This window comes from Beta vulgaris, chromosome 3 (assembly GCF_026745355.1).
Source record: "Beta vulgaris subsp. vulgaris cultivar EL10 chromosome 3, EL10.2, whole genome shotgun sequence".
NCBI lineage: Eukaryota > Viridiplantae > Streptophyta > Magnoliopsida > Caryophyllales > Amaranthaceae > Beta > Beta vulgaris.
In genome coordinates this window covers 12,465,897-12,477,288 of record NC_079204.1, presented here as the reverse complement: position 1 = coordinate 12,477,288, position 11,392 = coordinate 12,465,897, and the positions used below count along the sequence as shown (strand labels likewise).

Below are 11,392 nucleotides of genomic sequence, written 5' to 3'. Positions count from 1 at the left end.
GACGCCTTATGACGAATCTCTCTAGTGTGAAGTGCAGATCTTACTTCTTCTAATGACATACAATCTTTCCCAACAATAAAAGAATCCACAAAATTCTCATACGACGAAGGCAAAGATACTAACAGAATTAAAGCAGCATCCTCATCATCTACTTTAACATCAATATTACGAAGATCTGGTAAAATAGTATTCAATATATCTAAGTAATCCCTTAGAGACGTACCTTCCTGCATACGCAGGCTGAACAGACATTGCTTCATCATCAACTTGTTGGTTAGAGATTTCGTCATGTATAAACTCTCTAACTTCAACCAGCAGCAGTTTCCTGCTCCGCAACTTCAGTAATTATGTCGTCAGACAGACACAACATAATTATTGAATGCGCCTTTTCCTCCAGAATTTCCATCTCAGCGGTGACTGAATCCGTTGCCTTCTTTGCCAACGGTGCCCACAACCCCAGTTGCTTCAGTAAATCCCGCATCTTGATTTGCCACATACTAAAACTATTCCTCCCAGTAAATTTATCAATTTTGACATTCATCCCAGACATCTTTCTCACACAGATCGAACACCAGAGCTCTTGATACCAATTTGTTGTAACGGATGTGAGAGAGAAACAAATAACGAATTCAAAAGCAATAAAAACAGACAACAGAATTACGTGGTTCATCAATTTGGCTACGTCCACGGCAGAGAGAGAGAATATTTTTATTGATGATGATGATGATCTAAGGAATACAGAGTTACAGATGTTATATATAGACTATCTTAGTCGCATAAACGACCTAATGGTAAATCGAAAATTAAACCCGTCTAATAACAATTAATGAAAACCCGAGTCGCAATCTATCCACAGAACCGTGAGTCGAGGAATTGGCTGCGAGTCGCGGTCAGCTCTCGTCAGCTCTTCGTAAAACGATCATAACTTTCTCGTTTCTCAGCGGAATTGGGCATATGACCTATCGTTGGAAAGCTCTTGGAACAAGCTATCACCTTTAATTTGAATCACATAAAAACCATTTATAGTTTGAGAGATATGTGCATTCAAAGTCAGCCTTATGTCATTCCTTCTTCACGCATTATACCAAACACCTTCAAGCTAAGGCACCATTCAAGGCACTATTCTTACATTATGGAAAAGATATAATTTTGTACAAATATAAAGGACATCGAAAATATAGTTATAAGTAGTTAGTGAGAAGTAAACTGTAAACAACATTCTTTTAATGATACAACCATTATGATATACAGATTACAGATATAGTATATGGACCATGTCAAATAAATATTCTTTAAATTTAGAAACTTAAACTAATTAGATAAATGGAAAACAATGAGCAAACAAACAACCTCAAAAATAAAGTATTTTCAATGGTTTTGTTACTTTTGTATATCCTGATTCCTGACCATGCCAACAATATATCTGTCCCTACTCCCAGATCGTTACAACCTTTTTCCACCTTTATGGCCTACTCAAAAACCCTCCCCCACATTCTTCAAAATGTGATTTAGCAACAACACAACATACATACATACATACATGAGATGGAGATGACCCCTCCAAACTTCAAGCACTAATCTTTTTTTTTTTGTTCTCTCTCTCTCTCCTCTCTTCTTTCTCTATCAGAAAAAATGGAACATACCCAAATGCTGAAATACCTTTTTCTACTCATCCCATTTTCAATCATCATCTCCATTTTGTTATTATACTTATACAAAAGAAAAAACACAGAAAATGAGAAAGAAAGGAGTAAATCAGCAGCTGACCCAGAATTAGGTAACATGATTAAAAGTGAAGTAAATGAAGAATTGATGTGTTTTGAAGGAGGTGAAGATCTGACAATTCCTGACATTTTAGATGCACCTGGTGAAGTTATTGGAAAATCAAGTTATGGTACATTGTACAAGGCTAATTTATCAAGAAATAACTCAATTTTATTGCTTAGATTTTTGAGACCTGCTTGTAGTGGGACCATTAAAGAAGTGATTCCTGTAGTGCATGCTATTGGGTTGGTTAGGCATTCTAATTTGGTCCCTTTAAAAGCTTATTATATGGGTCCCAGAGGAGAGAAGTTAATGGTTCACCCATTTTATGTTCATGGAAATTTAGCTCATTTTATTAAAGGTAAATTCTTTCTCTCTTTGTTTTACTTCAATTTCAGCTCATATTGTTGTTTGGTGTTTTTGATGAACTGGGTTCTTTTTATTTTCTTGTTTGGTTGAAGAATTGTTTATTTTCTTGATGATTTTTCCTTATCTTCAATCATTTGTGCTGGATATCTCTGAAAATGTTTTGTACAGTATTGATGAAGAGTTCTTACTCTTAAACCTTAATTGTTGTAGAAATTCATAAAATTTAAGAATCCTAATTTTGGGTTTCATTTATAATCTTGTTTGTTAGTGTTAATTAAGTGGTAATGTTGTTTTGGTTGAAATTTTTGTTTAAAATGTCCTGTGTTAATATTTTGCATTTGATTGTTTTTTGGTTCTAAATTGACTTTACTTATGCATCAAAGTTTGGTATAAAAGGTTATTTAATATAGGAACATAACCCTGAATACTCTTCTTTAGAAAATTAATGATTTGTCTTAGGTGCTAAGAAAAAAAAAGGGAATTTGGTCTATGAGAGTCTTAGTGAATCTTTCTGATGCTTGCTTTCTTTCTGTCGTATGCTTTCCTTGGTTACAAGCCATGTTTACATCATATTTGGTTAATCATACTTTGCTTCTAAACTTGGTTTTATGCATGATTTGGTTGTATTACTTACCTAGATTCCGAGTTTATGTCAACCAAACAACCACTTAGATTCTTTAACGTCGTTAATTCATAATCAATGACGCCGTGGATCCAAAGTAACTATGCTGCTTAGTGGGATGCTGCTGTCCACCTGTTCTAATCTTCTCAATCATGTCACTTCATTCCATTAATTTTGATGTTTTGTATGTGCTCTATATCCAGCTAACTCTATTCTAGTGTCAATATCAAACTTTACAAATTTTAACATCGGGGTCCATTTGGGTGTTTTAATTATGGCCGTCTCTTGCAAATTAGATCCTACACTACAGAAAAGAGCATACAGTTCAAAATAAATGAATATGAAGTTCAGAATTAAAGATTGTAATTATCTTCATCCATTAAAGAACGATAACATGGAGCATATTGCACATCATGGTCCTTGTGTATAATCCGAGCTTCGGACTTTTCTCTGCTATGAATCTCTAATTTATACATTAGCAGACAGCAGTTATGCCGGTTTCTTAAGTCTATCTGACCCATTCTTTTGATTCCATTCTTTTCTGTATTGGCCTTCCACTTAATCCTAATTCTTGCTTTCAAGTGTCTGGTCCTCAAGTCTAAGTTGAAAAACTTGAGCAAAATTTAGCATTATTTAGCATTAAAAAACTTAAGAACTATCCATCTGAGGACAGCTCAAGTAGTTGTGGGGATGTAACTTTTATGAAGCTTTCAAAGCAAACAGCTATCGCCTAGCTCATTTCTTCTGCTATTCTTGATATTATAGTATTCTCATAAACTAGGACTTGTTCCTCAAAACTATTCTATTTCACAATTTATCTATGTTGTTTAGACTCGGGTACCCATGTCCGACACGGGTACATGTCCAAGTGTCCGACTCGGCTATTTTTTGGAATTTTTTCTATTTGTTAGCCCAAAACAAAGTGTCCGAGTGTCCCACCCATGTCCGAGTGTCGAGGATCCGACACGGGTACTAGAGGTGAAATGAAGAGTCCGAGCAACATAGCAATTTATTATTACTTCCACTTTGATTTTTGCACTATTAACACTATTCTCTTTTATTTGTCCCAAATTAGTTTTAATGCTTTCATTTTTGGCATATTAGTTTTAATACTGTTATCATATTAGTTTTCTAACACCCTTTAGCTGACACTCTATCTCTGTCAAATAAAAAATACCTCACTTTCTCTTTCATTCAATAAAAAAAATACCCCCAACAAGTTCTATCACATTTACTTTTAATAGTATAACATTTGGTAACGACACTATAACTTATTACCTTAAACTACGTGTCCCAACAAATGTTCATATCCTTCTTGAATGGAGGGAGTTTTTAAAGATATTAATAGTCAAAGTTGTACGTTGTCAAACGTAAAAGTCAAAAGTATTTGATAATTTTTATATTTGAAGTAGAATCTTGCCTTCTTTATATTCTGTCCCAAGTTCCTAACCTAATGCATCATATTTTCAAAGTCATTTTCGGTTGATTACAGTTCTCATTAAGTATTTGAAGGACATGCATATTAAACATTTGTGTTTCTATGAGCAGATGGCAATAATGAGTCCCACAAATGGGATGTGATTTATCATATCGCCCTCGGTTTAGTAAAGGGATTGGCTTATCTTCACACAGGATTGCACAAACCCATAATACATGGCAATCTCAAGTCTAAAAATGTATTATTGGGTTCAGATTTTCAGCCATATATATCAGATTATGGTCTACATCTACTACTGAACCCAACTACAGGGCAAGAAATGCTCGAGACATCTGCAGCTCAGGGCTACAAGGCTCCCGAGCTGATGAAAATGAAGGATGTAAGTGAAAGTACTGATATATACAGTCTTGGAATACTCTTACTAGAACTGCTAACCGGTAGAGAACCCATTAGTGCAAATTCCTCGGACTCTGAGGAAATTTACTTGCCAAATGTTATCCGGAGAGCAATTTTGGATCATCGAATCAAGGATATGTATCATCCTGACATTGTAAGTAATCAAAGTGGAAGACAACAGCTCAGAACAGAAGATCGCGCCTTGAAGTTAGTTCAGCTCGCAATGTCTTGCTGTTCTCCATCACCTTCTCTTAGACCACAAGCTAGTGAAGTTGTAAGAAAGGTTGAGGAAATTGGCAAGGAACAAACTTTACAACGCAAAAGAACTTAAACATTTGTTTTTTTTGGTGTATATGATTGATGAATGATAATTAGGCTAAAGCTCAGATTATGGGTAATTCTTTCATTGCCTTAGAAGGCATGGGACAGGGACAACACAGATCTTGCTAGTTTCAAAATTTTGTGACCACTTTCTGAACAAAGTTGAAAGTTTGAGTCAGAATGCAAAGGAAAAAAAAAGGCATTGGAATTTGTGCACAGGCTGCTGGATTTGCTAAGATTTATTTAATTGCCAAGGATCAGGGAAACATGGGTTGCTGGATATTTTTGGGACCCTCAGAATGATTTTCTTGTCTGGAAATTACCGCAGGATATGGTAAAAGGGGGAGTTTTAACAAGATGATGAAGATTAATGATGATGATGCTAAACAGAATGATTTTTTTACCCTTATGTTTCTTTTTTTTGGGCGGGTATAATTTTTTTGTGGATATATACTCAACTAGAAAAAGCTAGAAATTTGTCTCCGAAAGTGTTTTTCTTGTACTTCAATAGTTCAATGTAAGCACGGGGAATTTTCAAAAATTGTTAACTCATGGAAAAATTGACACTATCAGTCCCAACTATATCCAAATTAATTTCATACTAGGTAATATTTTCTAATGCTTTTTTTATCAACGATTCTTCACCTTAGTTAACTTGTTAAATTAGTTAATCACAAAGTCTTATAAAAGACGGTCTCACGTTAACGTGAGACTTGTCAAAATAAGCATGTATTGGTGTCTGGCCCAAGCGCTTTACAGGCCCAAGCGCTACTGGTCTAAGTATTTTTTTTTCGATATAACTAATATACTTCAGCACTTAACTAATATGCCTCAGCGTTTAACTAATATACTTCAGCGCTTAACTTATACCTCAACGTTTAACTAATATACTTCAGCGCTTAACTAATTCACCTAGAAGCAATTTAAGGCTAGCATAACTAATAGGTGCAAGCGCTTAACTAATTCTACTGCTGGTTTGATGCACGTGCGTGATGTTAGCATGACATCAGCGGTCTCACGTTAATACTAACGTGAGACCGTCTCACCAAAGACGGACTCATAGAATGTTACTTCGGACCCCGATCCAGTGAGTGTGACACAACTGTTTGGGCATTTTCCCACTTGGTGTACAACTGATTGAGTGAAATCTCTAATTTGTTGTTTATAATTGGCAGTGCTGCAAATAATGTAGGAGGCTGAGATTATGTAGGTGAAGTGTTGTTATCTGTTTTTGACTTTCTGTTCATGTTAAGACAAGTTAAACATTAATAGAGAAATTGTCTACTTGATGGTCATCAAAAGTTTATAAGGGGGTAATAAACAAATTATCAGATTTTGGTTGTGTGTGATAAAAACAAAAACTTGAAGTAAAATATTGTAGTAATTTTTAGTGTTCCAAGATTCAACCATGCTTTAAACATGAATCTAGATCAACTAAGTGACAAATCCACCAATAAAAAATCATTATTTCTTTCTCTGACTCTGATTCCATCAATCTGAGTCTTCTTTTTCAGTTCTTTGATAAATTTTTATAGTATAATTGCCTAAATGGCAAGTGGGAAATGGTCCTGGCATTAAATTTTTTTGACTGGATGTGTATGAGACTATGAGGTAACTGCCAATCAGCTTTCACTATTAAAAGATTTAATTGTCCATTTTTAAAAGTAACTTTTTGCTTTTAATTTTTTTTTGAAAACTTCTTATGATCATCAATGGCCAAATCCATAGAGAATAGGGTGGCATTTGTCTCTTTGTTACCCTTCTCCAAAAGAATCATAAAATGATTTTAAGTGATGAAATACAACCATATAAAGAAGCAATTAGATATTTTTCTTATACAATTTTAATGTCTATTAACCAAATTTTCATTGAATTTCGTGAAATTATTTAATCATATGACTATTATTAAAAAAAAAGTAAAAGTTCACCCTATCTTTCATCTTTAATAACTGATACGTAAACATATAGAAAGAAAAAAGAAATTTTCTTACAAAAAGAAATTTGAAAAATATACTCCTATAACTTTAACCTCCAATTATCTCAATTTTTTCATTGTAGCTTAGTTTGAAAACACACTTAATTTAATATCTATTGTAAGAAATTAATAGACATTTATAATTTTGTGTCCTTCACCCTCTATTTAATTCTATTGTAAGAAATTAATAGACTCATTAGTCATTCCCCTTGTTTTGTAAGAGACCACCTACTTTTAAATTAAAATTAGGCAATGGTAAGCCCATTTTTAAAAAGAGAATTAGCCCAATAGTAACTAAGTTAATTTCTTTCAGTGACTAGTTTAATCCATTTAGTGACTAAGTTTACTTATATATTAAATCTAGACCGTCTCTTTTAATAATTTTTGAAAAAGTTGTAATGGACAGTTCTTCACCAAAGAGTGCCAATTCATGCAGAAAGGTGAAGAAATACAAGCATCAAATCTTTTGGTCCTTTTCTACAAACTATCAATATCAAACAACACAATATACACAACTAGTAATATAAACACCCTTATAATGCAGTTCCAAAGTTCAGAAACTTTGTGTATTTGCATATCCTATCCAATGTACAATTATTTACTTCAAATCTTTAGACTAATATATAGAATTTTTACATATATTTATGGTACCCTACTAACTAGGCTACTACCCTTTCCCTAAGGAATATAATACATGGGATTAGGGAGCTTGAAAGAACGAGTAGACATTGCAGAACCCAACAAATCACTCCACTGATCTCCAGAGTTTCCCAGAATCCTGAATCCTTCCTTCACCATTTCAATCCTCTTCTCTGATTTGAATATCATCGCTAACTTTCCATGGTCTTCTGTGTCCCTGGGATTGTATTCACAGAACAAATGTTCAATCATACTTTATAATGGAACTATATCACCAAAACAAGCCTCACTTCTTTTTTCCACTCTAAGAGATTCGCTACATAAATCACCAATTCGCCAAAGAAATATACAGGCAAGAAGAGGTAAGTTGAAACTCAGCATTTCCCTAGGTAAGTGAGTAATTAGTTTGTGTTATCTAAGAGTTTGACGTGTAGGATACAACGAAAATTGAACATTAGTCATTACATTACAGTTAAAGATAAAAAAAAAATGTATATGCTACTCGAAAGGAGAAACAAGGAAAAGTTTATGATCAATCAGCAGGCATTTTGTGGCTTCAGAAATAGATGTTAATGCTGCCATATACACTTATGTTTTCATCATAGGGAAGGCAGTTTAGTATTGGTTATAAAACCTGCTTAGATGATTTAGCAAAGCGGGACAACGAACTTCGTTCTCTTCTTTAGACTAGATCCTACAGGAGTTGAGTGACTTTGGCACATCCAGAACAATATTTGTTCTATTACTTCTCAGCACAACTTTGCACCTCCTTCACCTTCCGAGAATTGATAAATCCATCTCACAGATGGAGAAATCAAGCCCAATCTCATGGCATTATTTGTGTACTTTTGACCTATGAAAGAGTGTTTTAGTTGGAATTTCCCCTAATCAAGGATGTTTTTGGAACAAAAATCCTCGAGATTAGATAATTATGCCCATCTCTGAGATGGGATCATCGTGATTGAATGATTAGGCGGGGGGAATCCTGAAAAGCACATGTAATAAGCCCCATAGAAATCTAACTAATGCTTACTACTGAGGCTTTTTGAATATAGGGGATTAGATTATCCAAGGAGTGAATTCGACAAGTTAAATTTAATTCAGATCACGAGTTTAGAAGGGAAGTGAAGATGATGACACAAATGAAAGTGATTAAAGTTGAGCTAGAAATTCAGCAGGTCCTCAGAATCTCCATGACAATGTAAAATCAGATAGCACAGATGAATTTTATATCTTCACTTGGGCAAAGTGAAGCAATCTTTCTGAAATCCACACACAGTCTCAATGCCGTTAGATAGACTAACAGGATCAAAAGAGTAATGTTTCTAAAGGGATTCCAAAATATCGATCTAAATTTGAATTTCATATCTTTGCTTGGGTTATGAATCATACATAATAGTCAAATCAAGACTGTATAATTTTGTCAAAAATGCTTCAGATATTATCAAAACAGATTCAAGACAGGTCTAAGCAAACATAATGTATTTGTGTTACTATGTCAACCAGATACTAATCCCATTATCAACAAAATCAAGAATTGCATAGAATTGAGAATAGATGATCATATTCTTTACCTCAAAATAAGCTTATCCCAGTTCTTAAAACCTGCATTCATCAAATTCTGAGCAGTAACATCCCTTCGCTTTTCGCTACGCCCTGTAAGTAGGAAAACCTTGAATCCCAGACTTAATACCTCCTCATAGAGCCTTAAGCTGGGCTCAATAGCTGGAGCCATGCCCTTGTCAACCCATTTATCAAACTCCACACTATTAAACACCTCCAACCTACAATCATCCATTAACATATGCACATCAGATTATACATCCATTTCACCATAAAATCCCTACAATGAACATCACAATAGGAGCTAAAACTAAGATGCCGTGAACTAAATTTCACTTTAAAGGTCTAATTACTGGTTTATTCAAGGACAACAAGTAATTCTGATACACACATGAGTGAAATTACCAAAACACCCTAAAAAGAGAGGAACTTACCCATAACCATGTTGAACATAATAAGGAAGATTAGAGAGCAAAGTCTCATCAACATCAAAAACCCAAACATCATTACTATCATCACCAAGATGAACACTTTTAGCAAAAACAGAAGATTCATAAGAAACCCTCTCAAGATCCAATTGATAACCTTTGCCCATCATATAATTCTTGACATAATCACCACACTCTTGTGGGATAGTTTTCCATGGATTCAAGTTATTTGCCTCAACTCCAAATCTCCAACTTGTACACTGTAAATTTATTTCTTCTTGTTCTGTTCCTTCATCTGGGTATTCTAAAATCAATGGTCTTGGAAGTTGATGAACATTTACTGATTCTTGGGAAGACAATGAGGGGGACAAAAGCAACAAATACAGAAGGAAAAACATCAAAGGTCCCATCTTTGAGAATTTGGGTATATGGGTTTTTGAGATTTTATGAATTTAAGATCAAAATTGGTCTAATTTGAGTAAAATCAATTGATCAAAGAAGAGATTTTTTTGTGGGTTAGAGATGAATAATGAGGTTTTGTAAAGATTGATATTTGATATAAATGTAAACGCGTTTTTTTAGATGTTGAAGATTGTGGATTTGTTGTTGATTTATATGTAGGGGAATTGAAGAAGAAATTTGCTTGGCAGTGAAGCAATAGGCCGACGGAAATTAACTAATTTGGTTAAGCAGGAGGAAGCATGCCTATTGCCTGCAAGCATATTCTATTGGAGAGAAAAGAGTATTCAATTCTCAAGAATTTTGGATTGGATGTTATGAAAATCTATTTAATAATGACAAGGTCAAAATATACAATCATAACTCCACGTCATTATAAGAGTCATCGTTCATTTTGGCCGGCAAGATCAATTTCAACACACATAATGACTCCATAAATAAAAAGAAGTACAATGGAAGTAATTAATAGTACAATCCGTCTTGTGTGGACCCGGTTCACATTAAAAATAGTGTGGACCAGGCCTAGACACGTGCCCCCACTACAAACTAGTCACTCCCGCTTTTCAAAATCCGCGCGATTTTCTCTCTTCAATAAGATTCTCTCGCCCTAACATTTTAACAAAAACAGTTGTTCAGAATAAACATACACTATATTATTTTAAAATACACTATATTATGTCAAAATACACTATCATGTCAAACACTATAACGATCGATTATGATAATTTTGTGTAATATACAAATAAACTACATTATAACATTTCAAAATAGACTATATTATGTCAAAACACACTATATCATGCAGCACTATGATGTGTTTTAAAATATACCGCAAGTGCACGGTGTCTGTTTAGCAGAAACTGGCAAATACGGGTCGATCCACAGGGAGAGGAGTTCTACAGATTTGTGTCAATTATCTAACTATTTGCAGAGAGTAAATGATTGATTAATTAATAACTAAACTAAAATAAACTAGAACGCAGAAAAATGGAGATTTATCAAATAATTAAAAGCCTAGGGCAATCGATTCCACCATGCTTATACCAATTTAATCAATATAATATAGTTCAACAACACTTGGATTGAGGTTCGAATAAATGAAATATTTCGCTAATCCTTGGTCAGGCATTAACAACTCCTAGATTAACATATGCCAGTACGGTCGCTCAACATAATCAAATCTACCTATTGTAACAAGCCTCTAATGAATATGATCTTTCGATTCTAATTCTTATTAGCTAAACATAACTCATGATATTGCGCAATTACATGAATTAAACAAGTATAACAAATCAATAGGAATTATTCTAATTCAATCCAATTATTGAAGAACATCAAACCACAATCAAAAAGGTATAAACATGGCTTCCCTCTCTAAACCCTAGAAATAGACTACTCACTCATGATGATATTGAAAG

General features: G+C 34.1%; 2 protein-coding genes across 2 annotated transcripts; one reads left to right on the top strand and one right to left on the bottom strand.

Moving 5' to 3' along the window:
- Positions 1-1,403: 1,403 nt before the first annotated feature.
- LOC104906650 (putative kinase-like protein TMKL1) lies at positions 1,404-5,482 on the top strand. The gene is made up of 2 exons (XM_010695437.4): positions 1,404-2,125; positions 4,304-5,482. Exons 1-2 carry the CDS (start codon positions 1,633-1,635, stop codon positions 4,918-4,920), a joined length of 1,110 nt encoding a protein of 369 aa, XP_010693739.2. The 5' UTR covers positions 1,404-1,632; the 3' UTR covers positions 4,921-5,482.
- A 1,894-nt stretch (positions 5,483-7,376) lies between these two features.
- LOC104906649 (acid phosphatase 1) lies at positions 7,377-10,287 on the bottom strand. Its single transcript, XM_010695436.4, has 3 exons — positions 9,522-10,287; positions 9,099-9,308; positions 7,377-7,741 (listed from the first exon to the last, which is right to left on the bottom strand). Exons 1-3 carry the CDS (start codon positions 9,923-9,925, stop codon positions 7,564-7,566), a joined length of 792 nt encoding a protein of 263 aa, XP_010693738.2. The 5' UTR covers positions 9,926-10,287; the 3' UTR covers positions 7,377-7,563.
- Between the last annotated feature and the right edge of the window lie 1,105 nt (positions 10,288-11,392).